The following is a 20,890-nucleotide window of genomic DNA, read 5'->3' as shown; positions in this document are numbered from 1 at the left end:
ATAAACACCTTCAGCAAATTGGCTGGATACAAAATTAACTCAAAAAAAGTTAGTAGCCTTCCTATATACAAGTGACAATCATGCAGAGGAAGAAATTAGGAAAACTATACCCTTCATGATAGCTACAAGCAATATAAAATATGTAGGAGTTACTCTAAACAATCAAGTGAAGAACTTGTTTGAAAAAAATTCAAAACTCCTTGCTCGTCGGTCAGGAGAATTAACGTAGTAAAAATGGCCATCTTACCAAAAGCAGTTTACAGATTCAATGCAATCCCTATCAGAATATTCTCCACAGTTGAGTGGAGAGTGTGATACGACTTTCTCACGTGTTCTGGTGCCTCACATTTGACCATGTCCCCTGGAGGGGGAGACCTGGTAGCACTCAGAGGAAGGACAGCAAGTAGCCAAGAAGAGACTTGATACCCTATGAGAATATATAGGGGAACGTATCCCCCTCAGGAACAGTCATAGGGGAGGGGAATAATGGGAAAATGGGGGGGGGGGGAGGAATGGGAGGATACAAGGGATGGGATAAACATTGAGATGTAACAAGAATAAATTAATAAAAAAAATAAATAAAAATAAAATTAAACAAAAAAAATAAAATAAAATAAAATAAAAATGGGTTGGTTGTTCACAAAAAAAAAAAAAAAAAAAAAAATACCTACACAATTTTTTAAAGACATTGAAAGTTCAATTCTCAACTTCATATGGAAAAACAAAAAAAACAGAATAGCTAAAACAGTCTTGTACAATAAAAGATCCTATAGAGGAATCTCCATACCTGATCTCAAGCTGTGCTATAACACAGCTATAACAAGAGTAATTAAAACAGCATGGTACTGGCACAGCAATAGGCTGGTCGATCAGTGGAATCGAATCGAAGACCCAGAAATGAATCCACACACATATGGTCACTTTATTTTTGACAAAGAAGCCAAATCTATTCAATGGAAAAAGGATAGTATGTTCAGCAAATGGTGCTGGTCTAACTGGATGTCTACGTGTAAAAAAAATGCAATTAGACCCATATTTGTCACCATGCACAAAACTCAATTCCAAGTGGCTGAAAGACCTCGACATAAAACCAGAGATGCTAAACTGGTTAGAAGAAAAAGTGGGGAAGAGCTTTATTGGCTCTCTTTAAAAAATAGTTTGTGTGCGATTTTAGAATTCTTGGTTTATTTTTACCTTTGATTTCAGCATAAAAGAGAATATGAGCTAAGTAAGATATCTCTTGTTCCTTGACAAAATAATCCTATTTGAAACACAAGAGCCAATCATAGATGGGTAGACATATAGTAAGATAAATAGGTAGAAAGATACATAGAAACATTCATATGCCCACACATGATATATGATGGATAGATGCTTCATGTATAGTTTTCATGTCTGTATATCTATCTCTATGAACAAATGACAACTCTAAGCTCTGTGTACTGCTATAGTCCTTGTTTCTCAGTGGTAAAGAGAGGTTATGAAACTACTGTGTCATTCATAAATGTTACTGGTCTTTTGTGTCCATCATGTTACTGCACTGAATAATAATGCTACATTGATTTAAAATGCATATTTCATGTTACAAACATCTAGGCAAAAACATTTATTCACCCTCATAGAATTTTTGTATGTTTGATTTATTTATTTATTTATTTATTTATTTATTTATTTATTTTGGTGCTATATTTTGGTCATTACTATTCCATGGCATTTCAAAACCATGGGTCTTGGACTACCTATTTAGACACACAGCTACTAAGCTGAGAAACTGACAGCCTTGTGAGTATAGGACATCCTGCCATACCTTTGTTAAGGTTGCAGCTGTGTCTCCCCCAGAACTGATGGCATTCACCATGTTAGAGTAGAGAAAGACACTTTAATATTTCTTCTGCTAGCTCATAACATAGAGTGTGCTTTTCTTTCTCCTGATCATTCTAGTCTAGATATTTAATTAGGTTGCACCAGAGTCTAACAGGAAACAGCAGATAGTGACAGGGCTGAAGAAGCAAAATTATATTAGAAATCACTAAATGACTGTATTCATTAAAAGACATAAATAAAGGTTTTCAGCTAGCCCAAAGGAGATGTTTCCTCTTTCAGCAAGCTTCCTGTCCCCCTTAGTAATGGAACTAATTGGAGTGTTCTTCCTAGAATAGAATTTTATGTACTACCAGCAAAACAAGCAAAGTTAGTGACTTGCCTTCTTCCCTCACCTTTAACCCCTCTGCTAGTAACATAGCAGAGCAATTAGAAATGACTAGAGGGGTGAGTTTGTGACTAGAGCCTTAGAATAGCACCGGGCCACTTCTTTCATCTTCTTTATTGCAGACCAGTCTTAACAGCATGATGAGTGTTTACAGTGAAACAGGAGACTATGGCAACGTGAAGGTCACTGGTGAAATTCTTCTTCACATCAGCTACTGCTACAAAACTGGTGGGCTCTCCATTTTTGTCAAGAATTGCAGAAACCTGGCCATAGGAGACGAAAAGAAACAGAGGACAGATGCGTAAGCACATAAGATGTTTCTCTACTGTCTCTAACACTGTCTTCTCTGTCTGAATGCACATTTCCTTTTCAGAAGAGGTCAAGGACTCCCTTCCATATGTTTTTAGGTCTAGATGTTTTAGGTTGATAATGATGAAATATGAGAGATAGTGATTTACATTTAGAATTTTAAATGCACCAAGATAAGAAAGATGTTTGTTTCACGGCTGTCAAATACAAATAGCCAAAACACCATGAATGTAACATTTATATAATTCCTGATGGCTTCGTGGTTCTTCTTGATGTAGGTAGTTTTTTGTATATATGTGTAATAATATAAATGTATGTGTAAAAATAAAAAAAAAGAAAAGAAAAAAAGAATCTTTTCATAAAGCTACTTGTGACTTCCTTCCCATACTGTATTTTTAAAGTATGATAAAGTATTTTGAAGTATGAGAAAGATGTTTTTATCCTTGGTTATCTGGTTTGAAAGAGGCCATTATATGATTCAAGATTAACAAGCTTTTAGCTTGCACAGAAGCCCCTCATGGAATGACATATTGGGATATACCAGGATGTCTAAGAGTATGGTGCTGGTTGTTTACAACAGTTTTCATGCAATATATTTTGAGCATATTCTTTCCTGTCCTAAATCTTTGAGATTCACCCATATGAACTTCATGTTCTTTGTATTTCTCTAAAACAACAATAACCACCACCACCACCACCACCATCACCACCACCACCACCACAACAACAACAACAACAGCAACAACAACAAAACAAAAACAAACACACACACACATACACATGGGACATGGAGTCCATTTTATGTTGGTCAACTACTCCTGAGTGTAAGGCCTGCCTTGGAATATGCTTGATAATACCCAGTGTCACTCCGTTGAAGAAAGCCATTGTCCCTCTCCCAACAACTATCAATTACAAAGAGCTGCTTACCTAGTGCTGGGACTTTTTGCTCATTTCCTATCTCTAGATTTTAAATGGCTAAATGACAAATAGAAATATTTTTTGCCAGCACAGAAAGGAACCATCTAAAACCCTAGAAGATATGCTTCAGAACTCTGATGTAATATGATTCAATCTTGTGCATGTATTTGTCTACTCTGATGTCCCTATCCCAAGAGACTTCTAAAATAGCTAGCTATCACAAGCCAAGATATTGGTTTCAACTATAAAGTTGTCAGTTTCCATTCATTTACTCCAGTTGGTCCTATGTTCTGACATCAGAAGATAGGACTAATAATAGAGAGATATATATCACAGAAAAAAATGTTAGAAGGCTCTGTGTATGCAGTAGTACAATATGACAGCTACTCATATATGTTTTGCAGGTTAGGTGTTGTTACTATCCCACTTTCTACACTTGAGGAAACAAACCTGAAAAAGTTAAAACCCAAGGCTATCAAGAGCACTGATACGTGGATGGTCCCAAACCAATTTCCTTGATGCCAAAGCCTGTTCTCTACCAATATACATCAATGCTTTCTTGAGTTCTATTTATGATACCCTATTGTTCAGACTGAAGTCTCTTCATTCTCTTTTATCCACTTACCCATTCCCTTTTCTTACAGAAGTTCTGGAATATGTCTAGTAAAGTATGTTTGCAAATAATGATTTTTATCCTTTGTTATTTATAGTTATGTCAAGTCATACCTTCTTCCAGACAAGTCTCGAAACAATAAGCGCAAGACCAAAATCAGGACAGGTACCAATCCAGAATTCAATGAAACATTAAAGGTAAATGATTATTTACTATGATAGGGACTCATGTAATATTAACTAGAACCTCATTGATTTAGGATTAACTATAGGCAAGAAGGTTGGGCCAGGAATATTGTTAAAAGTTCAAGGCTAAGTAACATCCAAGTAAGCCTGGCCTACAGAATGAGACCAGCCCCAGAATGAGACCAGCTTATTCTGTATCAAAATTAGAAACTGACCAAGAGGAAAAACATAACTAAATGGAGTACTTTTATATTTCAAAACTTGCATGTGTCTTTGGAAAGTTAGGATTTGAATGTTATCAGTTTCTTCTTCTTCTTCTTCTTCTTCTTCTTCTTCTTCTTCTTCTTCTTCTTCTTCTTCTTCTTCTTCTTCTTCTTCTTCTTCTTCTTCCTCTTCTTCTTTTGACTAGAAAAACAAAGTAACCTAGTCTTACTCTGTTCACTGTTTGCTGTTGCTGGGGCTATACCTAAAGTTGAAATAATCCAGTAAAACTACAAATTGCATCTAGACTTCCACAAAAGAAATTGTACATTTGAACAGTCTGTTTTCTTAGACATTGTCTTAAATGGACTTTGTCATCAACTCAGCAAATCACTTTGGCATATTTATTGCTCTGCTAACAAGGGCTAGGTGTTGTTTTTTATTAGGATCTCCAAGTTTGGCTAAATATGAGAGTGTGGTTAATGAACACTAGCAATGTCAGGTTAGATTTGAGATGTCTCTGAAAATACCTAGGTAAAACATGAACCAGACCTTAGGTTCTAAATTCTAAAGAAATTTCTGTTTCTTATCGGTAGCTATAAACAGCACTTTCTCTCACTCTGGATCCATCTGGCCTGGTAGAGAAAGACAAAGGAAAGATAAAAAGTATTGTAATCACAGGAAAATACATGGACTTGTGCCCAGATTCAGAGTCTAACACAGTGGGTGGTCATAATAGAAAAAAGCCAAGAGTCTACATGCACTAGTAGAGGCATATGTGGAAGCAGGGTCCAATATTAAGACAAATCAAATGGAAAATGAAGAAACACAAGTTGTGTATGAATCCAGTAGTCACAATAGGACAGCAAAGAGGAGCTCAAGAAGAAGAGGTAAACATCATAACAAATACGTTCAGGAAGCAGAGTGCCAGTATTAGTCTGCTAGTCACAGCTGGGCCAGCAATACACACAAATCCAAGCTCAGACATCTGTCAGTTCCAAGTGTGGCCCAGATGGATATATGGAACAACAGAAGGTTAGAGGGCGTGTACTCATGTGTCTCTGTAACACTGTGCTGGAAAAGATAAAGAAAGCCCCATTGTTTACTTTTCTGCTCAAATGTGTGTAGTTTTTAACATCTACCCTTAATTCTAGGTTCTATGAAACATTGGCTACTAATTTCTCTTGTGAATACTTTTCTACATTTAAGGATATTTATTATACATAAGCAAGTTGGAGGGTTGTTATATTAAGCCTAGATCTACAAAGTACCAGTAGACATGAAAAAACAAAAATAAACAGGCAAATGAAAAAAAAAGCTAAAGTTAGAAAGAGGCTTCTTTATCACCTAACACTTTCATATTGTCCCTGAAGTTTGTTGACCCTACAATTTTCTATACGTACATATATGTGTGTGCATGTGCCATTGTGTGTGTGTGTGTGTGTGTGTGTGTGTGTGTGTGTGTGTGTGTGTGTAATTTCTAAACTGTGTTTTGGCATTATAATTTCAATTGTAGCAGAAATCAAAGGTGTTTTTCATATTGCGGCTGCCTATGGTCTGAAAATTAAATGAAGTGAATTCCTGTAGCCTGATTTACAGTTAGATGGAACACTCTTGGCAGGGTGTGATGCTTTACTCTCATTTGTAGTATACCATCAGCCACACCCAGCTAGAAACAAGAACTCTGCAGCTCTCAGTCTGGCACTATGATCGGTTTGGACGCAACAGTTTCCTTGGAGAGGTGGAGATTGCTTTTGACTCATGGAACTTTGAAAATCCGTGTGATGAGTGGTTTGTGCTTCAGCCCAAGGTAGGAAATACTTCCGGCTATACAATTAGACAAATTTGATCCAGGCTGAATCCCAGGCCTCAAGAAGTTGAAGACGTCTAAATTTCCAGTAATAATCTGCACAGATTATTATAATCTTTTGATAAATATAAGTCCATTGTTTTAGAAGCTCTTGATAGATATGTGTTATAGAATATAAGAAGCCATGCAATCATACATGAGTGACTTTTATTACTGAAATATATCAGTTGAAGATTTCTGTGGATTGCTAAAAAAGACAACACTCTAGGACCCTAGTAGAACAAGAAATCTTTTATTTTTATGCCTTCCAAAGCAATTCCATAGAGCACAACCAATCTCAAAACATCATCTCTCTTTCTCATTCTTTACAATTTACAGAATAAGCAGGAATAATTTCCTTGGCTCACATGAGAAAGTGATCACTATCCAAAACAATTTTTACTTTGGAGAGTCATAAAATGCTAGTATAGTCGAAAATGTTCAACCTTAGAATAATAGTGCTTTGGATTCATTTTCTTCACATTTATAGTCAGTTTGTAAATAAGAGGGAAAATAAAAAGTCATATTTATGCTACGTGAGATTATTTATATGTAGTGACAAAACCAATTTGTAGAGATAGTGAATGGAAATTAGCATTGGCTCCCCCATGGCTTCAAAATGCCTATGTGATCTTGGGCAAGTTATTTCCTAAACCTTTGTATTTGAATTTAACACATAATTATCAATGTGGTAGCTGTTGTTATAGCTCTGAGACATGGAGTATCTGAAGTGCTTATTCCTCTTAAAGAACTGATATAAGGGTTGGATAAGTGTTTTCTGTAAAGTGTTACTGTCTGTATTCTGTTAGACACATTGTAAGCTGTCCATAAAAGCTTGGTAGTATTTGCATTGATTGGTAGCTTGATCCAGATTGGCAAATCTTAACTGCACCTTGGAGTCCCTTAACTTTCTACTCTTCTTTGGTTTCAATTTCAGGGTCCACATACTGTTGACCTCCCTTCCTAGCTCCACACATGCTGAACCTGTACACTGTTAGCTATTAGTGGGTGATGGCTCCCTACTTTGTATATACAGTCCAGGAAAAAAAGAGAATTTTTTTCTCTTCCAATAATCAAAATAATGCTTTTTGTCTGCCTGGATTTCCTAACTGTAATTATATTTTAATGAGCTAATAATTCACCAGTGAGGTAAGATGCATTGGAATAAAAACATTTATAGCATATTCTGGCCATAATGTTAAGATTACCACAAAAGAAATCAGACCCAATAGATAGTACAAATGTAACAATATAATAATACTAGAGAGAAAGCCCAAATAATGTTTCCCATATCATTATCAGTGGCAGCAACACATACTGGTATTTAATAGTCACAAGGCAGTGACGTAAGGTCTCCTTATTTTATAGATAAAGAAGCTTATATATTCAACTTGCTGGTTGAGTTAAACTATTGGCCTTAAAGTTGTTACAAATAACTTAAAAAATTAGGAGATATATTTGGCCTATATGAAATAAAGTTTTAAAATTCTTAAGCATAACATATAGTAAGTACATGACTGACATGAATGAGATAAAGACAGGTGTAGTGTTACCAGCAAGAAAATCCATGATATAATGAAATTGTTCTGATATTATGTATAAGAAATATTTAGTCATTCAGAATTAGGCATTTGAAACTGAATGAAAATCCTTAGCATAAAAGTGTCTAGAAGACTTAGCAGTTTTCTATGACTTACATAGTTTTGTATAGTATTGCTACTAGTCATCTGGCTCAGGACATTTTACTCTGCCTGGATAGATATCATAAACAAGAAGAAGCTATTCAAGCACTATTTTCTGATAGTTTTTGCCTTGTATCATTTGATGTTTAACAGAAACAAAGAGCAGCAGCATGTTACACTCTTTAGTGTAGCTCTCATGTAGACCATATATAGCAGGACACTTACTCTACAAATGTTGCAGCTCTTGTAGAGACAGACATAAAGTATCTATGCTGTACAAGTGTTGTAGATCGTATGTGGGCCCAAGGAATCTAGATGTCTTTGCCCTTGTCAATATCTAGCATTACAGCTAGATATTTAGGTATCGAGATTTCTCATTGCTTCACAATTGTGTTGTGTAGCTAATGGATATATGAGATGCTTATATGCTAAAGACAATTCTATGGACCCATCGAGTGAATAGTATGAGCAGTTTCCTTTCTCTGGCTCTTTAATACAGAGCTCTCATTCTTCTTAAACTGCAGTTCTCTCTCCACACTTTCTTCTTTCATTCCTCATATACAGAACTTGCCTTTGTACTCTTTCAAACTATTCAGCTATCTATATTGTTATGACCACTGCTCAGGAATCATCTATTGTCACATTTTCACTGTTGTTATTGCTGCTGCTGCTGGCCACTGGCCTTGCAGTTTCACTGGTTTTGCAGTGATCACAACACAGCCAGCTTCTCTGTCACTTTTATAGACTGTTCCCTGATTACTTATCTATTTAGGCCTCTTCAGATACCAAGTAGCTGGCTATTTTTGTGACTCTTTCTGCTGGTTTCTCAAATGATGCTCTTCTGTCTGTACAGTCACTGTGATTCCACTGGCTCTGTAGCTTGCTTCCTTATATATTAGCCCTTTTGCTAAATGTAAGCAAGAAAGGACAAGCTGAGAGATTTTCATTGTACCTAATGTTGCATCTTTACTGGAGATAGCATGAGGAGATTTTCCAGTTGATTCACCTAATGAGTGCAACAGCTTTATATATGGGGAGAGGGACACATAACATTTGGACCAATCAGCAAAGTTCTCATAAAAAGGAAGGTCTTAATATCAATCACAGAATTATGTTTTCCTCAAGTGACAAGAAAACTTTCATGCAAATGAAGGTTTCAGTTTGCACCAGTCAGTCCATTTGGCCACAATCATAGAAAGCCTGTTATACAAATGAAGGTTTGTGTTTTTACCAATTAAAGCATCATCACCAGTCACATCAAGCCTACAATGTAAATGTTCTGTGTAAACATTCACACCAGTTAAACTCATTAATGCAAGTGATGGTTTCTATTTGGAAAAATCATAACAATGCCAGTTTTGTGCCTCTGACAGGAGGTGTCTCATATAAATGGAGGTTTGTTTTTAAACCAGGACTCACTTTTATAGTAGTAAAATAAACAAACCACACAAATGAAGTATCTGTAATAAAACAGGACAATTGCCATTTCACACTAACAGAAGTAAACATTTTATGCAAATGAAGATCTGCATTTGGACCAATCACAGCACTGTTTATACAATCACAAAAGGCGTCCCATGCAAAGGAAAAACTATGTTTTCACCAGTCATGGCACTGTCCATATTTTACCACTGATGTAGGTAATTTATGCAAATGAAGTTTTATGTTTGGGCTAACCATAAGAATGCCAGTTTTGTGCCTCTGACAGCAGGCCTTTTATAAAAATGAAGGTTTGTGCTTGAACCAGACTGACTTTTATACCAGTCAAAACATACCTACTACACAAATGAAGTGTTCGTACCAAAAAGGGCATTTGTCAGTTTATCACTTGCAGAAGTAAACATTTTATGCAAATGAAGGGCTGTGTTTGGATTAATCACAGCATGCACTTTTATACCAATCACAAAAGGTCTCACATACAAAGGAAGAACTGTATTCACCAGTCACAGCATTATTCATATTTTACCACTGACATAGGCATATTATGCAAGTGAAAGTGTGCCTTTGGGCTAATAACAAGAATGTAAGTTCTGCACCAGGTACAACAAGCCTCTCATGCTAATGAAGGCTTGTATTTGAACCAATCACAGCACTTACTTTTAGACCAGTCAAAATGGCTCTATTATACAAATCAACGACTATGTTTGTAACAATCACAGCATTCTCCATTTCATCATTGACAGAAGTAAGCATTGTTTACAAATGAAGTCTTGTATATAGACCAATCAGCACACTCATTTTTATACCACTCATAGAAGGCCTCCTACACAAAGGTAGAACCATCTTTGCACCAATCACATCACATTCACATGTTAACACTGACATGGGCAAATAATGCACATGAACATTTGCATTTTGATCAAACACAAGAATGTAAATTTTGTACCAGGCACAATAACTCAAATGTAAATGAAAGATTGGCTTTAAACCAATCACAGCACTCACTTTTATACCAATCACAAAAGGCATCCTATGCAAAGGAACAACCATGTTTTCACAAATCACCGCACTGTCCACATTTTACCACTGATATAGACAAACTAAGCAAACGAAGGTTTACATTATGCTATGGCCAATCACAAGAATGTAAATTCTATACCAGGTACAACTAAGCCACTCTTGCAAATGAAGGCATGTGTGTGGACCAATCACAGCACTCAATTATATATCAGTCACAATATCCCTACTGTGCAAATGAAGGACTATATTTGAAACAATCACAGAATTCTCCATTTCATCTCTGAAAGAAGTTTGCATTTTATACAAATGTAAGGCTTGTGTTTTGACAAATTATAGCACCCATTTTCATACCAGACACTAGAAGCCTCCTGTGAAATGGAAGGATTATATTTTCATCAATCACAGCATTGTTCACAATTAAGCACTAACATAGGCAACTCATGTAAATTAGGTTTGCATTTTGACCAATAACAGCAATGTAAATTCTAAACTAGGTACAACTAAGCCTCCCATGCAAATTTGGACCAATCACGGCACTCAATTTTATAAAAGTCACAATAGCCCTACTTATGTAAATGAGGAAATGTTTGTACACCAATCACAGCATTCTCCATTTCATCACTGAGAGAAGTAAACATTTAATGGAAATGAAGGCTTGTATGTGGACCAAACACAGCCCTCACTTTTAAACCAATCACAGAGAACACCTATGCAAAGAAGAAACATGTTTTCACCAATCACAGCACTGTCCATGTTTTACAACTGACATGGGCAAATTATGCAAATTAAGTTCTACATTTTGACCAATCACAAAAATGTGAATTGTGAACCGCAAATGAGGGATTGTGTTAAACAAATCACAACACAAGCCTTTAAATCATTCACAAAAGTTCTTTTATGCTAAGAAAGAAGCATGTTTTCAACAATCAGAGCACTATCCACATTTTACCACTGGCATAGGCAAACTATGCAAATGAAGGTTTTTGTTCTGTTATGACAAATTAGAAGAATATAAATTCTGTACCAGGTACAACTAAGCTACTCCTGCAAATGAAGGATTATATGTGGACAAATCATAGCACTTAATTTGAGAGCAGTCACAATAAGCCTACTACTCAAATGAAGGAGTATATTTCAAACAATTTTATCCCTGACAGAAATAAGCATTTTGTGCAAATATAATACTTGTTTTTGGAAAAAATCATAGAATTCACTTTTATATCAGTAAAAAAAAGGACTCCTGTGCAAAGGAAAAAATATGACTGCATTAATCACTACATTGTACACAGTTTAATATTGACATAGACAAATTATGCAAATGAATATTTGCCTTTTGAAAAATACAAAGAATGTAAATTCTGTATTAGGTACAACTAAGACTCTCATGCAAACTACCACTTATTTTTGGACCACTCAACACTCAATTTTTAGATCAGTAGCCTATTATGCAAGAGGAGAACTGTATTTGCACTAATCAAAATCAAAGCATTCTCCATTTCATCCATGACTAAAATAAGAATTTTATAGAAATGAAGGTTTGTGCTTGGATCAATCAGAGCACTCAGATTTATACTGGTCACAATAGACTGATATGTAAATGAAGGACACTATTTGAAACAATCACAAAATTCTATACTTTATCACTAGCGGACATAAGCATTTTATGCAAGCGATGGATTGTGTTCTGACGAATCAGGCCAAAGTAAACATTTATGCAAATGATGAATTCTCTTTGGACCAATCAGACCAGAAGAAAGTCTTTATACAAATTAAGGATTCTCTTTGGACCAATAAGGGAAGAAGAAAGCATTTAATGCAAATGATGGTTTGTGTTGGGACCAATCAGGGTAAAATAAGCATTATATGCATGTGATGGCTGTGTTTTAACCAATAAGAGCAAATAAAGTGTTATGCAAATGATGGATTGTTTGGACCAATCAGGGCAGGGTAAATGTTTACGCAAATGATGGACTCTATGGACCAATCAGGGCAGAAGAAAGCATTTAAAACAAATGATGGCATGTGTTTGGACCAGTCATGGCAGAAATGAGCATTTTATGCAAATCATGGCTTGTGTTTGGACCAATCAGGGTAAAGTAAGCGTTTATGCAAATGATGGATGCTTTTTGGACCATTTAAGGCATTAAAAAGGTTTTATACAAAGAATGAATTCTCTTTTGACCAATCCAGGCAGATATGTAAATGAAGGACACTATTTGAACCAATCACAAAATTCTATACTTTATCATTAGAAGATGTAAGCATTTTATGCAAATGATAGATTGTATTCTGACCAATCAGGCCAAAGTAAGCATTTATGCAAATGATGAATTCTCTTTGGACCAATCAGGCCAGAAGAAAGCATTTATACAAATTAAGGATTCTCTTTGGACAAATCAGGGAAGAAGAAAGCATTTAATACAAATGATAGCTTGTGTTTGGGCCAATCAGGGTAAATTAAGTGTAATATAAACTGATGGCTGTGTTTGGAACAACCAGGGCAAAGGAAACATTTATGCAAATGATAGATTCTCTTTGTACCAATCAGAGTAGAAGTAAGCTTTTATGCAAATGATGGATTGTGTATGAACCAATCATTGCAGAAGTAAGCTTTTGTGCAAATGATGGATTGTATTTGGTCCAATCATTGCAGAAGTAAGCTTTTATGCAAATGATGGATTGTATTTGGTCCAATCATTGCAAGGTAAGCATTTATGCAAATGAAGGAATCTTTTTGGATCAATCATGGCAAAAGTAATCTTTTATGCAAATGAAGGCTTGTGTTTGGACCAATCAGTGTAGAGTAAGCCTTATATGCAAATGACAGCTGTGTTTGGCCCAATAAGGGAGAAAGTAAGCAATTAATGCAAATAATCGAATGTGTTTGCACCAATCATGGCAGAATAAAGCATTTAATATCAATGATGGCTGTGTTTGGACCTTCAGGGCAAAGAAAACTATATGCAAATGATGGATCCTCCTTGGACCAATCATGGCAGAAGTAATGTTCTATGCAAATGGTGGATTGTGTTTGGACCAATCATAGCAGAAGTAAGCTTTTATGCAAATGATTGCTGTGTTTGTACCAATCATAGCGGAAGTAATCTTTTATGCAAATGATGGATTGTGTTTGGAACAGTCATGGCAGAAGAAAGCATTTAAATCAATGATGGCTGTGGTTGAACCCTCAGGGCAAAGTAAGCTTTGAGGCAAACAATGGATTTTGTTTGGTCCAATCATTGCAAAGTAAGCATTTATGCAAATGATGGAATCTCTTTGGACCAATCATGGCAGAAGTAGTCTTTTATGCAAATGAAGGATTGTGTTATGACCAATCATAGCAGAAGTAAGCTTTTATGCAAATGATGTATTCTCGGTCAACCACTCATGGCAGAGATAGGCTTTTATGCAAATGAAGGATTGTGTTTGGACCAATAAGGGCAAAGTAAAAGGTTATGCAAATGATGAATTTTGTTTGGACCAATCAGAGCACAGTTAAGTGTTAGGAAAATGGTGGATTGTGTTATGACCAATTAAAGGAGAAGTAACCTTTTATGCAAATGATATATTCTCCTTCGACCAGTCATGGTTTAAGTAATCTTTTATGCAGTTGATGGACTGTGTTTGGACCAATATGTGCAAAGTAAAAGGTTATTCAAATGGTGGATTTTGTTTGGTTCAGTCAGAGCAGAATTAAGGTTTTATGCAAATGATGGGTTGTGTTAGGACCAATCATAGCAGAGGTAAGATTTTATGCAAATGATGGTTGTGATTGGACCAATCATAGTGGAAGTAATCTTTTATGAAAATGATAGATTTTTTTCTTGGACCAATCATGGCAGACGTAATCTTTTATGCAAATGATGGATTGTTTAGACCAATCATAGCAGAAGTAAGCTTTTATGCAAATGATAGATTGTGTTTAGACCAATGAGGGCAGAGTTAAGATTTTAGGCAAATGATGGATTGTGTTATGACCAGTCATAGGAGAAGTAAACTTTTATGCAAAGGACATATTCTCCTTTGCCTAGTCATGGCTTATGTAATCTTTTATGCAAATGATGGATTTTCATAGGACCAATTATGGCAGAAGTAAGCTTTTATGCAAATGACGGATTGTGTTAGGACCAATCATAGCAGAGGTAAGCTTTTATGCAAATGATGGTTGTATTTGTACCAAGCACACGACAAATAATCTTTTAAGTTAATGATAGCTTCTCCTTGGAGCAATCATGGCAGAAGTAATCTTTTATGCTATTAATATATTCTGCTTTGACCAATTATGGCAGAAGTAATCTGTTATGCAAATGATGGATTGTGTTTGGATGAATCATGGCAGAAGTAAGCTTTTATGCAAATGGTTGATTGTGTTTGGACCAATAAGGGCAAAGTAAAAGGCTATGCAAATGATGGATTTTGTTTGGACCAGTCAGAGCAGAGTTAAGTTTTTATACACATGATGGCTTGTGTTAGGATCAGTCATAGCAGAGGTATGCTTTTATGCAAATGATGGTTGTGTTCGGACTAATTATAGCAGAAGTAAACTTTTATGCAAATGATAGCTTCTCCTTCGACCAATCATGGAAGAAGTAATCTTCTATGCAAAAGATGGATTGAGTTTGGACCAATAAGGGCAAAGTAAATGGTTATACAAAGGATGGATTTTGTTTGGAACAATCAGAGCACATGTAAGTTTTTATGCAAGTGATAGATTTTCTTAGGACCAATTATAGGAGAGGTAAGCTTTTATGCAAATGATGGACTCTCTTTGGCCCAATCATGGAATAAGCAATGCTTTATGCAAATGATGGATTGTGTTAGGACCAATCATAGCAGAAGTAAGCTTTTATGCAAATGATAGATTTTGTTCGAACCAATTAGAGCAAAGTAAAAGGTTATGCAAATGATGGATTCTTTATGGAACAATCATTGTAGAAGTAAGCTTTTATGCAAATGATGGATTGTGTTAGGATCAATCATAGGAGAAACAAACTTTTATGCAAATCATAGGTTCTCCTTGGACCAATCATGGCAGAAGTAATCTTTTATGCTAATGATGTATTCTCCTTTGACCAATCATAGCAGAAGTAAGCTTTTATGTAAATGGTGGATTGTGTTTGGACCAATAAGGGAAAAGTAAAAAGTTGTGGAAATGATGGATTTTGTTCGGACCAATCAGAGCAGACGTGTGCTTTTATGCAAATGATGGATTGTGCTTTGACCAATCAGGGTACAGAAAGATTTTATGCAAATGCGGATGTGTTTGGACCAATCATAGCAGAAGTAAGCTTTTATGCAAATGATGGATTCTGTTTGGACCAATCAGGGTAAAGTAAGCGTTATATGAAAATGATACCTGTGTTTGGACCAATAAGTGAGGAAGTAAGCACTTAATTAAATGATGGATTGTGTTTGAACCAATCATGACAGAAGAAAATATTTAATATCAATGATGGCTGTGTTTGGACCTTCAGGGCAAAGATAACTCTATGTAAATGATGAATTCTCCTTGGACCAATCAGGGCTGAAGTAAACTTTTAATATCAATGATGGCTTGTGTTTGGACCTATCATTGCAGAAGTAAGCTTTTATGCAAATGATGGATTGTGTTTGGACCAATCATTGCAGAAGTAACCTTTTATGCAAATGATGTATTCTCTTTGCACCAATTAGAGCAGAAGTAAGTTTTTATTGCAAATGATGGATTCTCTTTGGACTAATTATGGCAGAACTAAGCTTTATGCAAATGAAGGATTCTTTTTGGATCCATCATGGCAGAAGTAAGCTTTTATGTAAATGATGGATTACCTTTGGATGGATCAGAGAAGAAGTAAGCACTTAATACAAATGATTGCTTGTGTTTGGATCAATCAGGGCAATACAAACGTTTATGCAAGTGATGGATTTTCTTTTCATCAATCACGGGAGAAGTAACCTTTTATGCAAATGATAGAGTCTCTTTGTGTCAATCAGGTCAGAAGTAAGCCTTTAATACAAACGATTGCTAGTGTGTGGACTAATCATGGCAAGGTAAGTTTTTATGCAAATGATGAATACTGATTGGATCAATTCTGGCAGAAGCAAGCTGTTTATGCAAATGATGGCTTGTGTTTGGACCAATAAGGGCAGATGAAAGCATTTAATGCAAATGATGGCTAGTGTTTGGACCAATCAGGGTAAAGTAAGCATTTTAGCAAACAATGGCTTATGTTTGGGCCAATCAGGGCAATATAAGCGTTTAATGCAAATGATGGATTCTCTTTTCATCAATCATGGCAGACTTATGCTTTTATGCAAATGATGGATTCTCTTTTTATCAATCATGGCAAAAGTAAGCATTTAATACAAATGATTGCTGGTGTGTAGACCAATAATTGCAAAGTAAACATTTATGCAAATGATGGATTCTCTTTGGATCAATTATCCAGAATTAAGTATTTTATGGAAATGATAGCTGTGTTTGGATCAGTCATGGCAAAGTGAGTGTTTATGCAAGTGAAGGAATATTTTTGCATCAATCATGGCAGAAGTAAGTCTTTCATGCAAATGATGGCTTGTGTTTGGACCAATAAGGGCAGAAGTAAGAAATTTATGCAAAAGATGGCTTGCTTTGAACCAATCATAGCAGAAGAAGCCACTATAGTGTGGGAGTATCTGCTAATCAAAGGAGAAAGAGAAGTGGGTCAAGCTTGGGCATTATGAAGAGAGACAGAACTAGAGACTCACGGGTGGAGAGGAGAAGCCTCTTGTCAGTGGCCAGCCCCTCCCCCCCCAACGGTGGTCATGGTGAGGTCCTAGCTTGAGCTGCTACTGAGAGCCATATTTGGGTCCATTGCTACCTGGCAGGCAGGGGTCAGCATTGATGTCTGTGACTCATATTACTACTAGAGAGCAAGGAGATGTCCCTGGTGTGGGAAGCTGCTGGAGACTACAAGAATGTCCAGGGCCTGTGCAGAACTGGCCCTGACCCTCACTGGCTGTAGCACTCTGGAGAGCTAGTCCCATCTTCACTGGCAGCATCACTTGGAAAGTTGACCCTGTGCCTTACCCAGACAGCACAGTAGGGCAGGCCCTGATCAAGGGGGCACAGGGGAACCAGCCCCAAGAGCCAGAGCAAGAAAGAGCTGGCCTGATCATTCATCTGCTGTGGTAGTGGTGTGAGTGCTGGGGTGATGCCGACTCCCTTCCCCTTGACAGCTGTGATAGGTGGGTTAGTATGTAGGTGAGAGATAGTTTGGAGAGCTGACCCCAAGGGCATGAGAGAGGGAGAGCTAGCCATGCCAATTCACTGACTGTAGGGAGGGGAGGCTCTCACCAGGGAGAGCAGGCCCTGCACCTCACCTGGGCAACACAGTGCAGCTAGCCCTGATGGCAAAGGCACTGGTGATCCAGCCACAAGGTGTGAGAACAGAAGAGCTGTCCCAGCCTCTTGCAGGTTACAGCACCTGGGAGAGTGAGCCCAGCACCTTGACTGGGCAGCACAGTTGGAGCTGCCTCTGGAGGTATGGGTGAAGGTGAGCCATCCCAGAGGGCATGAAAGCGGGAGACCTGCCTATGGTATCATTGGGTGGCTGAGCTGGAGTAGTGCTGGAGAGCTCACCCTGGTCTTGCAGATTAAGGAGGGCCCGCAGGCTGACCTGGTCAGCTACCACCCAGGTGCAGATTCAGGGTTTGGTGTTGGCCCACCCCAAATTCTCTATCATCTGGGAGGGCTTGGGATGTGTGAAAGGGCCAGTCCTGCTGATCCAAAGCAGTACACTCTCCATAACACAAGCAACAACAGGATAACTAGGAGAATCCAATATTGATGATGTCACAGAAGCCCGAGTCCTTGAACTAGACCAACAAGTCACTGCAATGAACATTTGCAAATGAAGATGTGTGGGCAGAGGGATATACTGTGGGACACACTGTGACACACCACAGCTTCCATGATGAGATATTTTTTGTTTATTTGATTGCTTGCTTGTGTGTGTGTGTGTGTGTGTGTGTGTGTGTGTGTGTGTGAGAGAGAGAGAGAGAGAGACAGAGACAGAGAGACAGAGAGAGGGAGAGAGTGTGTGTTTTAATTCAGGGCAGGTTACAAGTGTGAAGGGCAGATATGAGTGGGTGGGGAGATATGTGGGACTGGGGCGCATGATGTGAAGTTCCCAAAGAATCAATAAAAAGTTAAAAACACAATAAAGTTAGTATTAGATGGTTTATTTTACCATATAATATCATTATCCTTCTGATAAGAACGTTAAATAAAATGCTTTCTATTCTATGACAGAAATAAGTCACGCAAATATGTCAAGTGTGTGTGTGAAGTAAGTGTGTGTATATGTGTGTGGTGTGTGTGTGTGTGTGTGTGTGTGTGTGTGTGTGTGTGTGTGTGTGTGTGTTTGCTGATCTTTCAGCAGTCTCTGGCTTTACTACATGAAGGCTTGTCTTCTGAGGATCTTCTATCTGCCTCTGTGAGGAACGCAGTTCTCTGCCCTTGACCCAGTCAGTGTGCAGACTCAGGACCACTAAGGAAGGCTTTGAGGAAATATAGACTCTCTATGCCCCAAATGTGAGAGAGAACATGAATTACTTGTCTTTCTGCATATGCATATGTGTCTTTCATACACAAAATTATATGCAGTAGTCTAACTTCCTTTTTCTTTGGCTAGGTGGAGTTGGCTCCTGACATCAACCTTCAGTACAAAGGGGAACTAACAGTTGTTTTGCGTTACATTCCTCCAGAGGAGAGCCCCACGTTCCCAGTAGGACAACCTCAAGGTAAGGTAAAAGGCAAAAGCTCTGATCAGTGGTGTTCTGTTTCTACAGGCATGTAAGTCGAGTTTAGGGTTACTTTCCCAGTACGACCACGAAATAGGACTGGGGGCAACTGTCTTTTGAGAGTTTAGAAGTACATGCTGTAAAGGATGTGGAGAGGAGGAGTACATGGCACAAATCTATACATAGAAACCAACCCTGATCGGGGAGATTCCTCACCCATCACTTCAAGAGATACAGAGTCTTTTGCAGTGTGAGAGAGATTTGTCGTGTGAGGGAGGGGTTTCTGGGAAGCTGCTCTATGGACTCATTCATAGAGACACAGGAAGTCAAAAGAAAAAAATATCTGGCAGAAAACAAAGGAACTCCAGATGAATTTGAAATTTTTCTTTTCTTCCTTCTTTCTAGGAAGCTTCCTTTATCTTCCCATTCATGACCACTTTCTTCAGTGTTTCCCTGTAAAAGTAACTGATGTCTGAGATGTCTCACTCCAAAAGAGTGTTGTCGCTAGTGATTTGTGTAGGGTTGAGGCCTTGTGGTCTTTACTCCAACCATTTTGGCAAAACCAAATGGCCAGCCTTGAAAACAGACAAGTAACATTATTCGGGTCAATCGGATTACAGTTAGGAATATATATGTTATGCGTATAGGCATGTAATAACAGTCAATGGAAAAGAGGCCATGAATTTGAAAGACAACAAGGAGGGATATATGGAGAGTTTGGGGGAAGGAAAAGAAAGGGGGAAATGGTAGCATTATAATCTCAAAATAGAAGAAACATTACAATGTTTGTGAGGATTAAATTGGTTCATAGGTGTAAGGTCCGTCAAAGAGTATTAAATAGAGGTGGCAGCCATGCAGTCCTGCTTGCTCATGTTGAAACTAGCACATCAGAATAAGTGTGGGAAGTAAAAAGAGTTTCCTTCCAACCCAAAATTTAACTGAATCTAGGCCGTACACCCTACGGCAGAGCCTGCCTGAAGCTAACAATTTAGAAAAAAGGGAGTTATAGAATATTCTCTTTGGAAGTTAGTGTAATATATCAAAGTCATAGAAATATCTCTCTTGGGTCTGGCATTCACCATAGTGCTTTCTCAGTAAGAGTAGGATGGTGCCTCCACTCGGGGAGGTGGAGACAGGCAGATCTCTGTGAGTTTGCAGCCAGCCTGGTGTCCAAAGTGAGTTCAAGGACAAACAAGGCTACACAGAGAAACCCTGTCTTGAAGAAACAAAAGACCAACCAATCAAAGTAACAAATAAATAAAAAAGAATAGGATAGTGATCCAGGAAGAATCTTTTCCATTCTGTTTCTTTAGAAGGTACATGGATATGGCTAAATTTTTTTAAAAGAAACTAAATAAAATTTCAAGAGAGAAAATGAAGTTATGCGAGAAATGTGCCATGGAAAATACTGGAAGCAAGTGGAGAAAGGAAGTATGTATGGATGTGAATGAGAAATATTGTATACATATATGAAATTTTCAAATACTAAAAATTTAACTATATATATAATTTTTTTACTTTTCAATATAGACAAAAATGAAAATCCTGTGCAGAAAAAGTCTATTAAGATAAAAAACATTCATAAATATGTACATATGTATTTATAATATGTATAATAACAAAAAAGCTTGATTGTCAGAAACTAAAGTAATTATTTGTAGGTGTTCTTTTGTAAATTGTGAAGTGGAATCTCTGATCTCC

General features: G+C 37.3%; 1 protein-coding gene across 2 annotated transcripts in view; it reads left to right on the top strand.

Annotated features, from left to right (window-relative positions):
- Positions 1 to 20,890, top strand: part of Sytl5 (synaptotagmin like 5) — a 94,310-nt gene that overhangs the window by 62,045 nt on the left and 11,375 nt on the right. For both annotated transcript variants that reach the window (XM_051141004.1, XM_051141003.1), the window contains 4 exons: positions 2,332 to 2,510; positions 4,147 to 4,246; positions 6,084 to 6,245; positions 19,081 to 19,189. In XM_051141004.1, coding sequence (XP_050996961.1) covers positions 2,332 to 2,510; positions 4,147 to 4,246; positions 6,084 to 6,245; positions 19,081 to 19,189 — 550 coding nt within the window. The remainder of the gene's footprint in view (positions 1 to 2,331; positions 2,511 to 4,146; positions 4,247 to 6,083; positions 6,246 to 19,080; positions 19,190 to 20,890) is intronic.

The sequence above is a fragment of the Acomys russatus genome, chromosome X (assembly GCF_903995435.1).
Source record: "Acomys russatus chromosome X, mAcoRus1.1, whole genome shotgun sequence".
Lineage (NCBI taxonomy): Eukaryota > Metazoa > Chordata > Mammalia > Rodentia > Muridae > Acomys > Acomys russatus.
The sequence above is the reverse complement of the archived record's forward strand: the minus strand, read 5'-3'. Positions and strand labels throughout refer to the sequence as shown.